The 20,702-nt window shown below is 31.8% G+C and overlaps 1 protein-coding gene and 1 pseudogene across 10 annotated transcripts in view; one reads left to right on the forward strand and one right to left on the reverse strand.

Annotated features, from left to right (window-relative positions):
- Positions 1 to 496: 496 nt before the first annotated feature.
- Positions 497 to 3,882, forward strand: LOC143246020 (5-hydroxytryptamine receptor pseudogene; annotated as a pseudogene).
- A 6,987-nt stretch (positions 3,883 to 10,869) lies between these two features.
- The window catches only part of LOC143246432 (cyclic AMP-dependent transcription factor ATF-1-like), a 47,761-nt gene continuing 37,928 nt past the window's right edge, over positions 10,870 to 20,702 (reverse strand). For 8 of the 10 annotated variants that reach the window (XM_076493138.1, XM_076493140.1, XM_076493144.1 and 5 more), the window contains 4 exons: positions 18,973 to 19,294; positions 18,455 to 18,610; positions 16,541 to 16,712; positions 10,870 to 15,694 (listed from right to left, as the gene is read on the reverse strand). In XM_076493138.1, the coding sequence (XP_076349253.1) occupies positions 15,550 to 15,694; positions 16,541 to 16,712; positions 18,455 to 18,610; positions 18,973 to 19,294 (795 nt within the window). In that variant the 3' untranslated portion in view covers positions 10,870 to 15,549. The remainder of the gene's footprint in view (positions 15,695 to 16,540; positions 16,713 to 18,454; positions 18,611 to 18,972; positions 19,295 to 20,702) is intronic. The other 2 variants (XM_076493143.1, XM_076493135.1) reach the window with 1 other exon arrangement.

Genomic DNA, 20,702 nt, shown 5'->3' on the forward strand with positions numbered 1-20,702 from the left:
AAGATATCATCCATGTTCTTGACGATAAGAAAGAAGCCCTTCCGGATATTTAGAGAACTACGAGTATAACTACCAATGACTACAATCTTGTCAAGCAGGTCAAATAAGTAGAATTTGAACTTAGTGATTTTTTTTTTAAGTTTTGTCTGTTTGCTTGGAATTAAGCACAAAGTTACACAATGATGAATGTGCTCTCTACTATGCCCACCTCAGGTATCGAAACGCATTTTCTAGTGGTGGGAGTCCGCAGACATACCACTAAGCCACTAGAAGGCTCTACAGTTTCGTTTGATATAACTTCTAATATTAAATCAAAATCAGGACCTTTTATTAATTAATATGGTCGATACAGGTAAATTGACCGATATAAATGTATGTGATTGTGCAAGAAAAGCAAGAGCATTTATGTTATCATATACTTGTAAGAATGTATTTTAAGTAAAACGTTTAATCTGAATTTTTTTTATTATAGGTGGCGCTCTCCAAACTTATTGAAGAATTGTAATCAAGAAAAAAAAGAAAGACCTAAAAGAAAAAAAAGGGAAAACACGCAATTGCGTTTTTTTTAGTTTAGTTTCCATATTACGCAACATTGAAAACCGTATAATTCAAAAGACGATGTGATGTAAAAACCAGTAATCACTACCCTGCTGTTAGTCATGGAAACAATTTAGAGTGAAAAGAGAACCAACTGGGAATTTCGTGATCTTTCATCTCAATCGATGATTGTTATCTTAAATTCAAAAAATTATTTCATCGCATAAAATCGAAAATTGCAATAAATCTTACTGACGTTTAAGGAAAAGGAACGATCGTGTAACTTGATAAGCGAATCTTAAGGGTTATTTAGTAGTTTCTCAGAAAATGATTTCTTTGTCATTACACAGAATTTGTACGTCCAGTAATTCAGTATATATATATTTTATGAATATAAGTGTTTCTATAAGGTCGATAACATTTTGTTTTCTATGAAATGCCACTAGGAAAAACAGCTTAAAATTTGAATACTCTTGTACCCCTACAGTCGAAAACTGTGAGTATTAAAATCTGGTATTAGTTGGGGTTTTTTCTCGTGTATTCTAGGAGCTCAAACAAATCGTTTTTCTCTAAGCATTTATTTAAAATTTATGAAAATAGTATAACTGTAAGCTTGTTCCAGTCAGATATCGGACTACGTTTTATACCAAACAGTTTAATGAATAAATGCAAAGTACAAGCACGTGTACTCTTTGATAATTTGAGATAACAGCAGCATAATATAATGCTCAGAACTAAATTAATATGACTGAAACATTTTTGTTACGTTCAGATTTAAACATATCTGATTTCGATAATTCCCAGCTTAATGATATGGATAATCAATATCCTAATATCAATCATTATAATATTAATATAGTAATATATTCCAACTTTTCTGACTTCGAAAGTTTCTCGAACCAGAGAAGCGTTATTCTTATTGCATTGATTTCTGCTCTAATGGGTCTTCTTACTCTAATTACGGCAATTGGGAATATATTCGTTATTGCCGCCATCTTAACAGATCGGGTACTTCGAACAGTTGGAAATTATCTTATTCTTTCACTGGCCGTAGCAGATTTAATGGTAGCCTGTCTGGTGATGCCCATGAGCGCTGTGTACGAAATTATGCAGGAATGGCAGATGGGTTCTATACTGTGTGACATGTGGACATCTTGTGACGTATTGTGTTGTACGGCGTCCATTCTTCATTTACTGACGATCGCTGTCGACCGTTACAGAGCCGTTATCCATGTTGATTATGTACGACAGAGAAGCCACAGAGATATTGGGATTATGATCTTGCTTGCTTGGATCGTTGCCATAGTGATATCAGTGCCCCCTATTTTTGGATGGAAAGATGAAGGTTTCCAAGAAAGGATTGATAGAGAAAAGAAATGTTTAATTAGCCAAGACGTCGCTTATCAAGTATTCGCTACGTGTTCTTCCTTCTACTTACCCCTGGTGGTCATACTTGCTCTATACTGGCGGATATTTCAAGAAGCCCGCAGACGAATTCGCCACAAACCAGGAACAAAAATTTCCCTTCAAGTCACTAAGACTCATTCTAAATGCCCAGAACCATCTAACGATGAAGCTACAGTGGAAACAACTAATTTTTCTACCCCATCCTGTTCAACTGATTCGAACGCTGTTAGCAGCTCTTCAACACCAACAAGGAGTAAAATGAATAAAGAAAAGTTTTCCCACTTTGAAACAATTCTGAAAAAAGACAAAAGACAGTCAAGGGATATTGAATCAAAGCGTGAGAAAAAAGCTGCTAAGACACTTGCAATAATCACTGGCGTGTTTATCGTATGCTGGATGCCCTTCTTCGTTTTGGCATTTATTATGCCCATCTGTAACAGCTGTTATTTGGACGAAAGAATTTTTACAATGTCTCAGTGGTTGGGTTACACAAATTCAATGCTGAACCCAATCATTTATACCATTTTCAGTCCAGACTTTCGTCAAGCTTTCAAAAAAATGCTTTGCGGCACTTCTCGTAAGCTTAGAACAAACTTATAATCAGTATATGCGAAAAAAAAATGCGTGATCGTTTAAGTGCACATTGAATTTTTATAATATCGAAATAAACTTGAAACTTTCAAAATATATTAATTACCAATAGACCATAAACTTGTAATTTGATGATCTTTTGAGATCAGTTGGTAATTTTGTAAACCAAGAACTTTTATATCCTTGTGTCCAAAACAGACGACACGAACATATTCGGTGATGAGGATTCGAACTCGGGCCCCAAATATTGCAAGTCGAGCGCCCTAACCACCAGTGCCATTTATTGTATTAATGTTACTTAATATTATTAACATTATGTGTTAAAATCTTGCCCCCCGCTAGTACAGCGGTATGTCTTCGAATTTACAACGCTACAATCGGGGGTTCGATTCCCCTCGGTGGGCTGAGTAGGTAGCCTGATGTGGTGTGGCTTTGCTATAAGAACACACACACTCGTTAAAAATTTAGGTCATAAGATAAACTCCCCTCTTATAGTCCTTAAAAATTACATTTCCTTTCACAAATATTTAATTTTTACCTTCGATCACTTTCTAAAATGTAAAGCTAAAACTGTATACACGGTTCTCAAGAACATCTCTTGTGGTATTTTCAAAGAAAAGTAGTTTCTGAAACATTCCGTTTAAAATAGTTTGTAGAGATGTAAAACAAAAGTCGTATATGATGATACTGTGAACCATTTCTGAAGAGATTGTTGAAACGTCATCCACGTCTTTCTCAGGATACCTATAAAATTAGCCATAGGTAAAATAATATGGCTTTATATAATTATAGGTGATTACTACTTAGGCATGCGTTGAATATGAATAATTATCCTTAAAAGTTTGATAATATAGATATCAGTAAAAATCATTCACGTTTGCAAAACTTAATGTAGGAAATATAGCAAGCTCAAAAACGCTAAAACGTGTAATGAAAATAACATTTTGTTTAGATATATAAATTTAGGAGTACAACTATCGCCAACATTTTATGTCATTCTGGGACTTTATGAATGAGATATAATCAGAAAGCAAATGAACTAGACCTTTTATTTAAGATAATTTAACCCTATAAACAACAAAATGATATCTCAAATGTCTACCGAAAGCCATAATTGTAGAACAGTACTTACAGTGTACACCATGGCTTTTCAAAACTCTCTTAACGTTCCCAGAACTGGATTCAATGGAGTGTTGAAGGATCGAGTTATCTTTAAAATTCCCTCATGCAGCCTTTAGTACAACACAATTTAGCAGGTATCATTCAACTCAATGAAAGAGCATTTGATGATTCTAGGATGGTGCAAAATATTTGGTCATAGCAGTTTGTTAGAACTAGTTTCGAATAAATTTCTTCAGAAAACTAAAGCATCTATTAGATAATTAAATATTACAACTATAGCTATTTATTATATCTGGATTGTTCTTTAGTTGTTTAATTAATTAAATTTACCTGTAAAGTAAATGATATAACCTATCTCACATGTTGTGTATATTGATTGTTGTTTTTGTCAAACATATGTCCATAAGAGCTTTGGATTTACCAAATCTCACGTCAGTGTTTGATTTTGTGTTAAATAAATTAAAATTGTGAAGCTTGTTTTGAATGGTTTATTTTGAATTTTGCGCAAAGCTACTCAAGCTAACCACCACGAATTTTCTAAATTACGTTCTCTTTTTTTTTTTGAATTTCGAATAATGCTACACGAGAGTTATCTGCGCTAACCGTCCCTAATTTAACAGTGTAAGACTAGAGATGAAGACAGCTAGTCATCACCACCCGCTGCCAACTCTTAGGCGACTCTTTTACCAACGAATAGTGGGATCGACCGTCACCTTATAACGTCCCTGTGGCTGAAAGGGGGAGTATGTTTGGTGTGACGAGAATTCGAACCCGCGACTCTTGGAGTAGGAGTCGAGTGCTTTAACCACCTGGCTATGCCGGACCAATTGTGACGCAAAGTAACTGTTTTAAATCAATCATATATAGTTTAGAATTTTTTTCAAGTAGTTCTTAATACTGTGAACTGACCTCTAATTTCCTATTTAATTGGTCAAAATTTTATTCATGAAATTTCAGATAATCATGTAAAGTTAAAGATTTTAATATGATAACAACGTATTTTCAATTTATATTTAAGTAGCTACTAAATGGGAAACTGGTTAAACGGCACTTAAAAATTGTTTTGAAATTCATTTGCATAGCTCACTGAACAGTGCAGTATTTTAAGGGCATTATTTCCAACAAGCTCATTAATCTTGTACTCCTGTTCTCCCTCTTGTGGCAGAATATGGATTTACGGTTTGACGAAACTCAACCTAGTCGGCATGTTCGAGCGATTCGTGAAGGCGCGTTAAGGATGCTGTTAATATACGTACTTGACGCAGTACACCATGCGTTCATTTGGTGAATAATGAAATCTCTGATTCTGCATACTTTATTTAACCGTTAAATAGGTTAGAACACTATTTACAAATGGAACGATGCTTAAGTGCTATTACTAGTACTACGACATCTGTGTGCTTGTAAGATGCAAATTTAATAGCGTGTTTATCGCAATGATGCATAACACAGTCTAAAAATGAACTTATGAAGTAAAAACTTCAAACTTATTGGAAGTAATATCGAAAATGGATTGTGCGCACATTGTCATTGCAAATAATGGAATATAGTTCTCATTACAGAAGTTATTGATTAATTTGTGGTACATTAATTTTGATTATGTTTCATTATGTGTGTTTTACCTTTACATACTTTACGCAGTATACGCTTGATGTATCGTTTTAAGTTTCAAGTCAACATATATTTTTACACGTCTGTCATTTAACTTTTATTTTTTATACGTCGAAGCGTCACGTATTTCGAAAAACGTACCTAAATTTCATAACTATAGTGTCACATTTACAGTACTATACTCTTGAGAAATGACGAGGTAAAGTTAGCTTCATTTTTTTATTCAAAGAACGAAGTGCAAAAGACGCTACAAGATGATATGAACGGGTTTTTGTTTTACCCAATTTTTCAAAGGAGAAATCTAACACTCTGTATACAACACTGAACATGAACTGATGAGTTTCCCACAAAACTTTACAAACCGTAAGTGTACTCAAAGTAGTAAATTTCCTAATTCTCTTTTATAATGAAGTTCTGTGTAAGAATCGGTCGGGATCGAGAGTTTGGTTTGCTTGTGATGAATGTCGAGCAAAACTACACAAAAGCTATCTACGCTAGCCGTCCTTAGTTTAATAGTGAAATATTAGAGGGAAAGCAGCAAGTCATCACCACCAACCGTTGCGCTACTCTTTTACCAACGAATAGTTGGATTGAACGTCACGTAATAACTCCTCCAAAGCTTGAAAAAGCGTACATGTTTGTTGAGACCGCAATTCAAACCCGCAATCCTCAGATTACGAGCCTAGTCCCTAGCGAGACTAAGAGATGTGAGGAAACAGCCGAATTTTGTTCAGTTCCTAAGAAACTAAGAAATTACCGTATAAGTTTTTAGAGAATTACCGAAAGAGTGGCCGCTTTTCTAAGTTCAGCAGATCTGGAAGTTACTAGAATGTGTATTATTAAGTTTGATTTTTTTTTAATTTCACGCAAAGCAACATGAAGGCTGTTTGCGTCAATCTTTATCACCATCGTTAACTTTTGGGTTACTCTTTTTACCAACGAATAGCAGGATTGACCGTACATAATAACGCCCCCTCGGCTGAAAGGGCGAGCGTGTTTGAAAGGACGGGGTTTTGATTCCGCAAATTGCGAGTCGAACGCCTTAACCACTTGGTCCCAATAGTACCCATGAGTAAGAGACACATTTTAGTCGGATACAGAGAAAACGTTTCTTTTACGTAATTTGATGAAATATTTATAAAAGAAAAGATAGAAAGAGAGAACTGACATGTGAGGGCAAATTAATAAACAGAGAGAGAGAAGCTACGGAAAATATACTGTCAGGAATTATCCCATATCATATTTGATAAAATTGGAGGTAAAATGACGTGCGAGTAAAGAAAGATCCCAACAAAGTTAACCAACCACAACTACAGTCGCCAGTGATAAAGTGGTATCATGAGTCGATCAACAAGTTCACATACCCATTATATAGTGATATCATAAGTCGACCAACAACAACTTCACACACCCGAAATAAAATGGTCAGAAATCGCCCAACAACAACGCTCACCAGATATAATTGTTTTGTTTTTTAATTTCGCGCAAGGCTACGCGAGGGCTATCTGCGCTAGCCGTTCCTAATTTACCTGTGTAAGACAAGAGAGAAGGCAGTTACTCATCACCAACACTTGAATTACTCTTTTACCAACAAATAGTGGGGTTGACCGTCACGGTTGAAAGGGCGAGCATGTTGGGTACGACGGGGATTCGAACCCACGACCCTCGGATTACGAGTCGAACGCCTTAACCCATCTGGCCATGTCGAGCCACACCAGAGATAAAGTGGTATCATAAGTCGATCAACAACAACACTCATCAGTCGACCCACAACAACTTCATACTCCGTATATATTACAATCGTAATGAATTTTACAACAAATTTCAAACGCTGGAGGATCGACCTGTAATAGACATAAAAATATATAAAAAGAAGCGAAAATTTTAGAAAATAAACTGAATGTGTTATAATTAAATGCTGCATAAAATAATTTTCTATGAAAGTAGTAAATTATGCCAAGCAAAGAAGGCTTTTATTACACTTGAAAATTATCACTGCAAGCAGCAAACTTACTTTAAAACTTTCAGTATGTACAAAATGGATTATTTCACTGTAACTATATTTATAGCGGCTATAACATTTTATTAATAATTCAACAATTGTAAGTGTCGAATCATCGACGTCGGAACAAGTCATGTAGTAAGGATATTGAAAATCATTGAACAAAATCAAAACTCCTGTACATGATAGGAATCACACCCGGAGTGAACTACGCAATAAGGTGAGTCTTAAAACATTTTCATTCTGGTACATACACAAGCTTGTGGCTGACACAGGAACCAAAACCATAAACTTTTATTCATTTATGATGATTGTGGCACTCCTCTTCATGCAAATGAAGTCCAAGGAAAGATTTTTTTCCATTCAAAGATACGTTAATTAATGTGACAAGAATGACATACAGAAGAAACTCGATCTACAGTAATTTCCGAGTTACAATTAAGAGCGTTTATAGAAGCCATCTTTAGTTAACCTGGAGGTGGAGCTGTATTCCTCTATGATAACAGCTTGTGAAATTTCATGTAAACCTAATCGAGGGCTGTCTGCACTATCCTGCCCTAATTTTGAAATGATTGGCCAGAGGGAATTCAGCTAGTTAATACCATCCACTGCCAACTCTTGATTTACTCTTTTACCACGGAATGGTGGGAATTAGCAGTCACACTATAACGCCTCCATGGCTAATAGGAAGAGCATGTTCAGTGACAAGATTTAAATCCGTAACCCATAGATTGCTAGTCGATTGCCCTAACCAGAGTGATATAAGCATCTTCACAAATAAGAAGATGCATCATGTGTTGAAGTTGGTATTGAGGCATCAACATAGCTGGGCAAAAGGTAACATCCCTGAAAGAGGGGCTGAATGTCTTTCCAAATTCTTACCCAAAACCATGAAGAATCATTCTCGTCGTAAGAGCTTATCAAATCATCCTTGTATAAAGTATCATTAGTAAAATTTGAGAGAAGGCTATAGCTAGAAAGCTTTGCTTATAAGGTTAAACTTATAATACCATCCTCAATCCTCATTAGGTGGTAATTGCAGTGGAAAATAAACCAGGATCAACATAGCTGAGACCACAGTTGATACATGGGAAGACTCTGGACCTGTTTATAACACCTGGCAACAGCTATAGATTAGGAAGATGCTGATAATATAGTCCAGCTGTCCATTTTTCCTGACGAAATTCTAGAATGAGCAACACTGTAACATGTGTAAGATGAGACATTACTGTTCTAACTATTAGAAGATGCATCATGAGACATGAAAGGTGGCAATAAAACAGGATCACTATCAATGCAGATCTATTTCAAGAATCACCACACTTCTGTTCCATATATACAACAAGGATCTAGTCTGCACTGACTATCAAACTAAATGCCATGTGTTATTTGCTGGCAACCTTCTGGTGCACATTAAAAGCTAAATGCAACTATTTTTTTAACAAGGTAAGAAAATAGTGCGATGACTCGAGAATAGTCATTAATCCTGTCAAATTCACATCCATGATCTGCAACTTCTACAACAAACATAATGATGAGGATAAATCATCAACATCTATTCTGAGAAATTCTATCCTTCTGGAAGAAACACTAAAGTATCTGAGAGTAACGTTTGACAAACAACTTCACTAGTCACTTTAACACAAAGATAACGACAACTACCAAAAACATCAATAGACTGGAAGTTCCAGCAGGAAACAGAACTAAAGAACATCACCTACTTGTGTTTTACCAAACCTTTATCTACTCTATCTTGGATTATGCACTACCAATGATTAGAATGAATGCTACACAGCTAGATGTAGTAAAAAAGATCACAAACCTGCTTAATATGGGTGTGAAGGCGTACATTAGCCAAACCCATCAATGCTCTATTACATTTCACAAGCTTTAGCAATATTACAAAAAACCAAAAACACTTACAAGCACAATTTTCATTAAACCTTTACAGAGTAAATGTCGTGTAGTCCTTCATTAAGTCACTATCATTTTTAGTTGAGACATTTCAGCTCCACAGTAATACCAAACAAGCAGGAGATTGCCTACAACGCATCATAAGAAACAAAAGTGGGTGGAAAGGTACAATATAGCCATTTCTGAAGTAATTCGCCATCACCAGTTCTTAGGTGTTCCCATGTGTAATAAGCATCTGTTAGTACTGTGATCTACGGAACTTAGCCTAGACAGAAACTGAATAGAGGATGAAGCAGAAAAAGTTTCTTTATCTAAGTAAAGACCATGGTGGACAGTCACCTGCCATCATAGCAGCAGATGTTTCTCACACCAAAGGAAGTGAGAGAGCCGATTCAGCATTCGTCGTGTTGGGGAGAAACAGCATAAGTGTGGTTAATCATTCAAATTTACTACAAGTAGCATAAGGATGAAGGTGGAAGCCACAAAGCAAGCATGCTACATATGTAGCTTTACGCTACAAAACAACAGTTTTTGTAAGAAAGTCTATTTACATATTCAGTTTTCTTAGTTTCTTTCATTTTTTTGTTTTTCTTCTTTTGATATTTTATATTGATTATAGATGAAACCTATGGTATTTAATATAACTTGGAAATTTTATTTTTGTGAAAAATTTAACGTGAGAATGATTGTATTTTAGTTTTTATTGCGAAACATTCTGTAAAAGTGTCGCCTCGTGTTTTTCATTCTTCCTGTAACGTCATTATTCATATACGAACGCAAAGTTAACCTCAGTATTCAGATTTTTTTCGCGTCTCTACTGTCAGTACACTGACTGGCTTTTAAATGATATGAAATTTAAGGAGTAAACTGCCATTAATAACATCTGTGTATTTAGTAGGTAAACTGTTTCTGATTTGAAAAATAAAGTTTTCTTTTCGAAAGTATTTCCACTATCAAGTACTTTCTAAACAACAGTCATGCAACTATTGGTTAAGGCTAATAATAAAATATATATACTGAAAGGCTTTGTTATTTACAAATGAAATAAATTTTCACAAAACATTTTCACTTATACAACTAAAGTTAATGTACAAAACATGTCAAGGCCAATTTGGTAGTATATGTTCTGTAAAAGAAATTTATATATATACATATAATATATATGAAAGAGCAACATACTATATGTTAATAAGCATTGTTGGTTTATTTTAAGGCTGGCGTAATTGATGTTTCACCAGTGATTTACCTTCCATTGTTCTATTAAAGTAGCGTGAAATCTAATTTTTTACTTTGTCCTAACACTTTTGCAAAGTACTCTATGTTTATGTGTCCAAATGTATACAAAACAGACTATTTGAGGAGCATTAACTGACATGTGTTAAAGATATCCTTTGGCACTTTCAAACTAATTTCATAAAAATATAATTTCCCTCTTATGTGACAATCGTTACATATAACAACATTGCCATAAGATATAATGTATGCAATAACCACTGGTTACAGGAGTGTACTTTGTGATATTATAAAGGTTGTAAATGAATAAAATTATTTTTGAATACCAATTTTATAAATTGTTAGATATTTTGATACCTGAAAATTAAACTAATTATTTTATAACATTTACTAAAAATGTTTAATTTATTAAATGGGACACCTCCAATTTGAAGAATCAAACCAAGTATTCATTTGTCAGCTCAGATGTTATTTATCACATTTATTTTATTTAAATAATGAGCAAAAATCTTTACAAAAATCACGTTTTCATGAAAACTTCTTTAAACTGGAATATAAATCAGTAACAAGAATGATTGTTCATAGCTTTTGAACATACGAGTACATTTAAAAGATATATATTACATTAATATTTGTTTAAAGTGAGAAAAAAAAGTACAGAAGTAGTTTGAAAGTCATATTAATAAAGCCAAATTAAATCAGAAACAAATCAAAATTATTTGATATCAAACTAACACCCAAAATTAAAGAAACCACTGAACAAACAACATACAAGTCTCTATAACACAACATGTAACCTTGAACTGAAATAATGGAATATCACAATAAACATTTCAATTTCAAGAAAATACTAGTCAATTGAATACTAAAGTTCTAAAAGACACACTCATACTAATTTACTGTTTAATTAAAGGAAGCTTTACATTTGCAATATTTCTAGAGACAAAAATATTTGCAGAAATAAAACAAAACTAAATTACCTATGTTTTGAAGAACAACAAACAGAGAAGAAAAATAATGTAAAATATAACTAACACTTCCATTTTCAATTTACAGTTGAAATTGGCAGGACAAAAGGAAGCACACAAAACTACTGGGTATATATTTGTTTATAAAAAGTAGCTGTTCATTTTGAAATCCATCCAAGTCTATGTAAATGCATTAAATATTTTATAAACATTACTATTAATGTGAGTAAGTCCACATCCACACCATTAACCTGACATGTCATCTTTATTTGTTACAAAAACGATTTGGTTGATTGTGCTTTTATATTTTATTTGAAAACTGTAGTTTTACATTATAAGATTTACTTCTATTAAACAACCTTTATTAAATCAAGGTCATTTTTAAATGCCCTCTTCTTTGGCTTAAACATGACATTGAGTTTTCTAATTTTTAAATGGTTTTCAAAATTTTCTTTTGACCTAGTGTAGCATAAACTACATAAATTAGGATAACTGATAAGCTAATTTTACTTATTTCTTTTTTATTTTTGTACATTTTTACAGCTTGTTGTGTTTTTAGATTAATAAATTATTCTCTACACTTCTGTTTACTTACTGTAGGATAACAAATATATATATTTTTTTATGTTTACTGTGGTGCAATTAAATGTTACATTTTTTAATTATAAAGCTTTCGTTAGTATAACAGTTTCCTACATTAATTTTTTCTTCAACATAATTACACAATACATACGAAATACAGTTTTCAACAAATTGTATTGCCAACTTTATACAAAAACCTTTGATATTCTTGATAGCCTGTGACCTCACAGCCATCAGATTCAAGCATATATATTTTTATTCAAAATTTTAATAGATTAGGTCAAGTACTAATGTAGAAAGAAAAACAAACAAAGATGTAAAACTTAAATTACCACTTAAGAATGTAGAAGGTCAAAGTTCATGTACAAAAATTTTCATGAATCCTTTCTTTTCTGAAAGATTAAGTACTTGACATGTTTAATGAAAATATTATGTTAATTGCAATTACTGAAAATATACTGTTGTTCTGTAGAAAGTAGAGTGAAATAAAAAATATTTTAAACACAACTTTCATTGAACATCAAAATTTTTTAGCATGAACTACTGCAAAGTTTGAACTACAGTGATGTTGGGTCTAAAACTTTGATTCTTTCAGGAGCATTATGTAAATCTTGTTTATCCCCTCCTGAGTACCAGCCATGCAAAACATTTTGCATCATAACACGTGTAGTCAGATAGGAAAACTATATGTTTCATATCACAATTTAAGTGCTAGAATAATGAAATTTGCATGGAAGCCAAAATACTCATCAACTCTACATAAATCGTTTAATAACAACTGAAACTGAGACTATTCTGGTTGAAACTATCATCGTGTCTGTTGATGATGCATTTCCACACAACTTTCTTCATGGCAACAAATATCATTGGCAGAAACACAGTATTAATGCTTCAAATGAGTTAGTTCCTTTCATCTTAAGATATTAGGATATTGGTGTAATTACCTAGAATCTAACCCAACTGGAAGTAAGTAACATATGTCAAAGTAAAAGAGATTGCAAGGAAAATATCCATTTTGTTTTCTCTATACAAGATGGATATAACAATAGTTAAGAATTATTTTTTATACAAATATTGATTTCATAATGAGCTACTTACCTCAAATATCACAAAGCTTCTAATCACCATTCAAAGCCCATTAACCTTTGAAAATCTACATGAACTATACAAGTTTTAGCAAAACTTATTAACACTTCTAATCACCACCATGCTACATGGTACAGTATTCTTTATAATTTCATCTTATGAAACCCGAGTGAAGAGAAAACTCATAAGCTACAATCCAACTTATGAAGTAACCTCATTTACAAAATTTATATGAATAGCTTATACCTAAAATCAGCTGCTGTTTCTATTCTCAAACTCAAAGTAACAAATATGTATCTATCTATACTAATGTCTGTGCTTGAATTTTTTTCAATCTTCCCACTGCCAAACTCTTCAAAAGTCATGTATGATTAAAGTGGGTTCAGTTTGTGACAACTATATTTCAATTGACCATGGAACATTCAAGCAGTATACTTATGCAATGAAAACTTTGAATGTGAGAATATAATGTAGTCATTTTGGAAGCCAAAGGTTGAAGAGGGAGAACAAAACTGAAAAGCAAAAATTCAAACCTAAGTCCTACAAATAATTATAATTGCTGTGAAAGATAGAGTTCCTAGAAATTTTTTATAGAGTAATGAAGTATTAAAATAAAAGTTAGAATAACACCTCCCAGTTAATGCTGGTGTTAAGATTCTCCATTACTACACCCTATATATAGTTAATGATACTGAAAAGAACTTAAGTTATAATGGTAACTGGCAAAATCATGGATGTCATTTTAAAAGTGTACAAAAAGGACAAAATTTATTTTTATTGTAGAAGGTAAAACAAAAAATATGAAAAGTTTTAACATTTATCCACAATAATGCATACTGCAGAACCAGGGTTTTCAACTAAAGAAGTTCTTTTTCTTTTTTTAAATACAAGTTCTCACTTAATCAAGGGTGAATAATACTATTAATAAAATGTGAATCACCAAATTGCTTTTTCAATTGCTCCAGTAGGTAATTGGTGGATAGTATTCATTTGTTCAAAATCATAAATGACTGCAACAGTTCATGGTTCTTCAACCCATATAATGCAAAGACATACATAAATTTTCCCTGTTATATTTCAATTATAAAAACAAAAAGTTGAAGCACTAAGAAGTTTGAAACATCAAGATATTTTGTGAAATAATCGCTATAGCATGTACATTTAACCAAGCAATTATTTCAATTTTTTTCTGATTTATTCATTATTTTATTAAATATATGAAATTTTATCAGCATCATACTTTATAGCTATTCAAGTGTAATGGGAACAAACTTATTCACTACATGACACAGCAGTGATAAAAATGTGAAAATTATAAACATAATTACTTAGCACAACCTGGGCTGTTTTGGTGAAGAGTTTATAATTATACATATGGACCATTCAATAACAAAATACATACTGCTGTACCTACTCACTTTGTTAAGCCAATATATCTAAATATTTTATTAAGTAATTTAGTTTATGACATAATGATCTTGGCTAGTCAGGTAAAACAAATAAACAAATACAATTCAATACAGAAAACAATTCAGAAAATCATTGCACATAGATAAAGGTTTATGAAAATGTCATATAAATGTTATATCTATGCAAAAAATACTCTTTCCTTAACAAAAACAAAATATTTATGATATTCATGATCAGACACTTTGCATCCTTTCACAAAACACTCTTTCTATGGACGTAAATACAACACATTTATGAAATATTAGACACAGCAATAAGGGAGAAAAAAACTTGCAAGACCCTTCAGCTACAGAATCATTCAATCAAGGAAAGTAAAAACTACTGAAACAAAATTTAGTCAAACTTTACATTATTGTTATTTTTTTCATACTATGCATTTCCCAAAGCAGTAACATGATAAGGCAAAATATTAAAACTCATTTCAATTTTTAAAAACTTAAAAGAAAGCATGGCATACCTGGGAAGTTATTCTCAGCTAATCTTAAACAAATGTTAAAACTGACAAGAGAAAATCAATTGAAATAAGGAAAAAACAAAATAATTTTAATAATATATATAAATATATATATACACTCACACAAAAACACTGTAGAAAAAAACTAAACATTGGGAAGATATCAAACTACACAACAAAACCAAACACAGATTAACAGAAAAATACTTTTGGTAAAAGTAGTGTCAAATTAAATGTACCATTCTACTTGTTCAAAATCACACACACATTTTAGGTGTGACAAGATATTTAGAACAGCAAGTATTTATGATGACAACATAAATAACTGTGTCATTTCACATTTTTCCTTATTTAACACTAATATTCAACATGTCTTGGCCCTTAGCTGATTAGCCAACAGTATAGATAGACTGGTAAATGTATCAAATGTCCATCTACCTATAATAAATCTCTCTCTCTCTCAGCATCTTATACTTCCAAACCACCCTGCAAGCAACTTCAAAGTTTCATGCCCAAAAGAGCAAGGAGGAGGAAGTCAAGTTAAATCACAGTAGAAGTTGATAAGTGAAACTTCATTCATTCTTCTGGCAATATAGTTCCTTCAGAGATTTCAGCTCCTCAATTAGAGCCTTGTTCTGGTTCTCTAGAACAGCCACTCTGTTTTCCAAACACTTAATATACTCTTTCTTTTTTCTTCGACATTCTTTTGCTGCCTCCCTAAACAAGACAAAAGGACAAATAAACAGATAGTATTCTACACTTTTGTCATGATGCCTATTAAGACAACTGCATCACATCAAGCACTTAACTTTGACTGGAAATAGAGCTATTATATTTCTGCTCCAAGAGTGAGAGAGAGAGAGAGAGAGAAAGAAACAATAAAGAGAGATGATGAGATACTGCATCTTCATATCTGAACAACAATGAAAAAAGACTTCTAATACTTGGTGATGTCATTAAGCTAATTGGCCTTTACTAATTTATTCTTACTTGTAAATGTTTTGCTACATTTAACCTTTGATTTTGAAAGTTTAACTTGATAAGGAAACAAAGAATGAAGGAAAGAATTTTCTGCTCATAATTCAAAGTTTTTATGTTTTTCTGCATTTGTTGCTAATTTTCTGCTTTTCTTTACTCATGGCACAGTGATTATTTTATGTAAAACTAGCAAACAAAGACAATGTTGACAGGAGCAGATTTAGGCCTAGTCAGCTAAAAATAAGTTCTCTTCATACCAATATCATATATAAAGTGAAAGTAAACAGGAGCCCCACTAGAAAGTAGTCCAGTCAGCTTTAGCTGACAATTAAGTCTAACCCCTGAATGTTGAGAACAAACGAATATAAGTTAAACTGCAAAATACATGATTCTTTGTCTTGACTTTTTTTTATGAATTTTTTTTAAAATCTTGGATCAAATTTATCTCTAATTTATTCACTGTTTTATGACACTGGAAAATATCTTTATTTAAACAATTCTTAGGTGAACCAGTTACAACTGGACTAATCTTTAAAAAATGAACATCATATTATATAAGCTACCATTAAGTTGTAAAAAACTAACCTATTCTTTAGAAGCCTGAGCTCTCTTCGTCGTGATGTCTCTTCTGCTAACTGTTGGGGATTCTGGATAGTAGTAGCTGGTGTCATGACAACACTTTGGGGAAGACCAGTGTTTGTAGTCATGCCTGCTGTCCTGATCTGATATGCTTGAAGGTCATTTGCTGACAATGTGACTGAATTTCATGGCAAAAAAAAAAGGAATTAAATTTTACGCTACAATAAAATATTAACAGTTATCTACCTAAAGTGAAATAAATCATTATAACTTTAAAAATCAAAACTCATAAATGTTAAATTTGAAACCTTACAATGATATTAACTTCCAAACAATTATTTTTATTTAATACTAAATTTTGTGGAGCTTATAAAAAGATTATGGTTAGTTTCACTTTTGCAATAACTTGTTATTAACAGATAACTCATGTTTTAACAATTATATAAAGCATTAAGTAATCTATGACATCAAAAATATTAAATTAAAAACTTAATATTTGTTCTTTAACTTTCTCTTTCTCATCTACATTATATTTTATATCACTTTCTTGCTTTATAAAGAAATTATGAATTAAAAATATATTTGTTTAGTTTTTAAAACTGTTATGTTTCAAAATGTTCTTAATAACACACATAACAGTATTTATACATTAAGAAGTACACAAAAAGTAGGTAAGATACTAGGATGATCTGTAGATAAAATATAACATTGAATATAATTGAATGAGTCAAGAATAAACAAACCAAATCATTAAAAAACATAAGAATTAGATTCATTTTGTAAAGATTTTAACTTCTTCAGTAAAGAGTACATATTAAAAAATTAGTAAGAAATATATGTACAACATATTATAGTAATAAATATGAATTTTTTTCGCTCATGATTTCACACAATTCATATCCTGTGCCAAAGTTCAAAAAATATTAGTTCAGTCATTCATTAGCCCAGCATGGAGGATGCATGTTGGTCACTCACGATGGTTCCAATCTATACAAAAATTTCTTCTTACTGCATAATATACATTTATAAATTAATGAAGTGATTAAAATCTTACTTTACCAGTCCCTTTATGTGACAGTTACATTACAGTCATACAGGTTGTTCTATTCAAGATGTTTCTCTGCATGTAATGTAAGTAAATACAGTTAACATTTTATATTTTTTTTAATAAAACTAAAAATTACAGGATCCACTATAACGTTATACATATCAGTGTGAATGTGTTGTATAAACAATGTACATTATTTACAAAGGTAATTTGAGTGAAATATTTTTAACAATATTACTTCATCAATAGTTGTTTATTTTATTATATGTTTTATTTATTTCTTTACAAATGTAAAAGGTATTAAAAATTATGTCCCTGGTTTTAATGTCCATACAAGATTTATAAAAGCAGGTTACGATTCTAATAGATAGGGAAGAATGAAACAAATAAACACATTAATATTCTGTTGTTGTTGTAGAAAGACATAATAATTGATACAAATACAATTAAATAAAAAAAGACTGCTAACTTTGTAAGGTAAAATAAAATCACATCAGAAAAAATATAAGACTACTAATTAAACTATACTGCTAGCATATACATAATATAGAAGACATCATTTTTCTAAATGTACTGTAACAGAGAACAAAGTAACGTTGCATCCTGTTTTTCAACTACAAGAAAAGTTCACAAAGCTGAATCATCTTTAATTCTCAACATGACTTGTTATTTGTTATTTCTCTTTAAGTTATAAATATCTTGCATGGAAATTATTGGGAAATATCTGAAGAAATTAAAATTGAAACAACAAAGAAATAATTATGATGATTAATTTTCTTAAACACAAATGAAAAAATAATGAAACTTAAGCACAGTTCAGAGTAACATAAAAAAAGAAAGAAAAGAAAAGATTTAAAGTAACAGTTCCTCACCTGGCACTAAGAACTGCTGGCCATCTTGCCCTTGGGCATACTGGACAATGGTTCCTGTGGCTGCAGTGCCTGTATTGGCCATAGTTAATGTTTGAAGTCCTTGAAGACTGCTATCCTGTGATCCTGTGGCCAGTTGAATAGCTGAAGCTGGAACTACTATATGAATTTATAGAAGTAAAATCAATATTAGACACATATTTTTGTTTATCTTTACAAATGGGATTGTCTGGCCTTGAGATCTAAAATCAGATCTATTGATGTGGATGTATCAAAGTCTAGTATAATTTTACAAAACCAGTATTATCATGCTATTGCAGAATCCAGAAAAATTGTAGCACCAAAAGCATTAGTAGCAAGGAATTAGTAACAATACTGATTGCTTGTCTTAGTACTTAAACATAAAAATACATTTAATTATTTAGAAGTTAAACTTTCACATTGACAATGCAGTAAGTAATTTTTATATCAGTGATGTCATTTGCAATAGTTAATTCTGCCCATTCCCTGAATTAACTTACCCTTCAACAAACCTTGAGTAGTATGGTACTGTGTTCCTGCCACTGTGATGGTATTTGATGCCATTGCTGTACTGTTGTCAGACTCCTGACTACTGCTGTCACCTCCTGTTCCACTTTCTTCTTTTACTTCAACACTGGAGCCAACTCCAAGAGAAACCACAGATCCTTGAGGTTCCGTAGATGACAGCTCATTGAGAATTTTCCGATAAGAAGGACGCCTTGCTAGGATTTCTCGTCTCTTCCTGGATTCATCTTCTCCAGTACTTAGAGCAAGTGTTATTCCATCACCCTCACTACCATCACCTTTGGTGGTTGTGATAAGCTACAAAATCACAAGTATATAACATAAATACTGAAGTTTTTTCTTTTGATTTTTTAAATAAGTAGTTCAATTCTACCTTGAAGCTTCACAAAATTAGTGCAAGGCTTCTTTCTAATAGAAACACGCAAGTGAAGTGAATAAAAAATTACCTTCACAATTATTAACTGAACTACCTTCTAATACCTGCACATAAGATAACTGTGTACAAGGTAGAATCTCATAAAAACTTTATTATATTTAAATAGATTAGACAAACAAATTTAAAAATATGTAATAATTTTACGAATCATTATGCATAAAAAAAAGCAAAGAAGACAATATTTAACAACTTAAAAGTTCTTATTTAAAAGCAATACAAATGCATGTAGTATGGCTAGGGTATACTTTGCATAATAAAAAACTGGCTGAAAATAACTTTAAATAATCACTGACTAAATACAAAATACTGAGACTTTACTCATAAGGTTTTCTCTTTCATCAATAAATAAGAAACAATATGAACCGACATACATTTCTGAATGGTTGCAAGTTGATTTGTTTGAATACACAAATCATCTAAAATTATAATAATTCTGTGTAAGTCAGATAAACAAAAATAAATATTTTTGTACAATTAATTTAGCAGACTATTTTTTAGATTAAAAGAAGCAAGTTAACATATTTGTTACTTCTTCTAATTACTGGATGCTTCTTTGAAGGATAGTACTTGACAGATAAGTTTGACCTCCTTAAGAGGAACACCCAGTACATGGAAGATAAAAACTTTCCAAAACCAGCTGGATCCTTAGTGGATTTTACTTGTTATTTGTTAGATGACTTTTAAGCATCCAAGTGGGTATCCCTAATAGGATATGAATTACACTGAATCTCAAGTAAGTCTCTTTAAATTACCTGGGTTCTTAGTGGATTTAAATTGGTAGTTGTTAACTTACTTTAAATTACCCAGGGATGGAGAAGAACTCCAGTAAAAGAAGATATTAATTAATGAACAAAAAGAAAGAAGATATTATTAAGCTAATTAATGAACAGAAAAAAAGAAGATACTGTTAAGCTATCACTTACTAATTTCCTAACATTTGTTGAAAATCATACCCATATAGTAACATTATATACTATAAAAATTCAATGATTATCAGTCATTTTCATTTCAATGTAATAGTGGCATACTAGAGTTTTGTATAAGATATAGTGTCTGTACAAGGTAATCATAACAATAATACAGGCCTATTATTGTCTTGAAATTTTTTAATGTTCTGTGGTAACTCTTATATGCTAAATCTGAAAACGATATCCATTTTTCTCGTTCATGCAGAAATTTTTCATGAAACATCATATGTACTTTTACATAAGTGAATCATTTTCATTGAAAATGGATCACATTTTGTTATGTTTAAAATGTTGACAACCA

Source organism: Tachypleus tridentatus, chromosome 3, assembly GCF_004210375.1.
Source record: "Tachypleus tridentatus isolate NWPU-2018 chromosome 3, ASM421037v1, whole genome shotgun sequence".
Classification (NCBI taxonomy): Eukaryota; Metazoa; Arthropoda; class Merostomata; order Xiphosura; family Limulidae; genus Tachypleus; species Tachypleus tridentatus.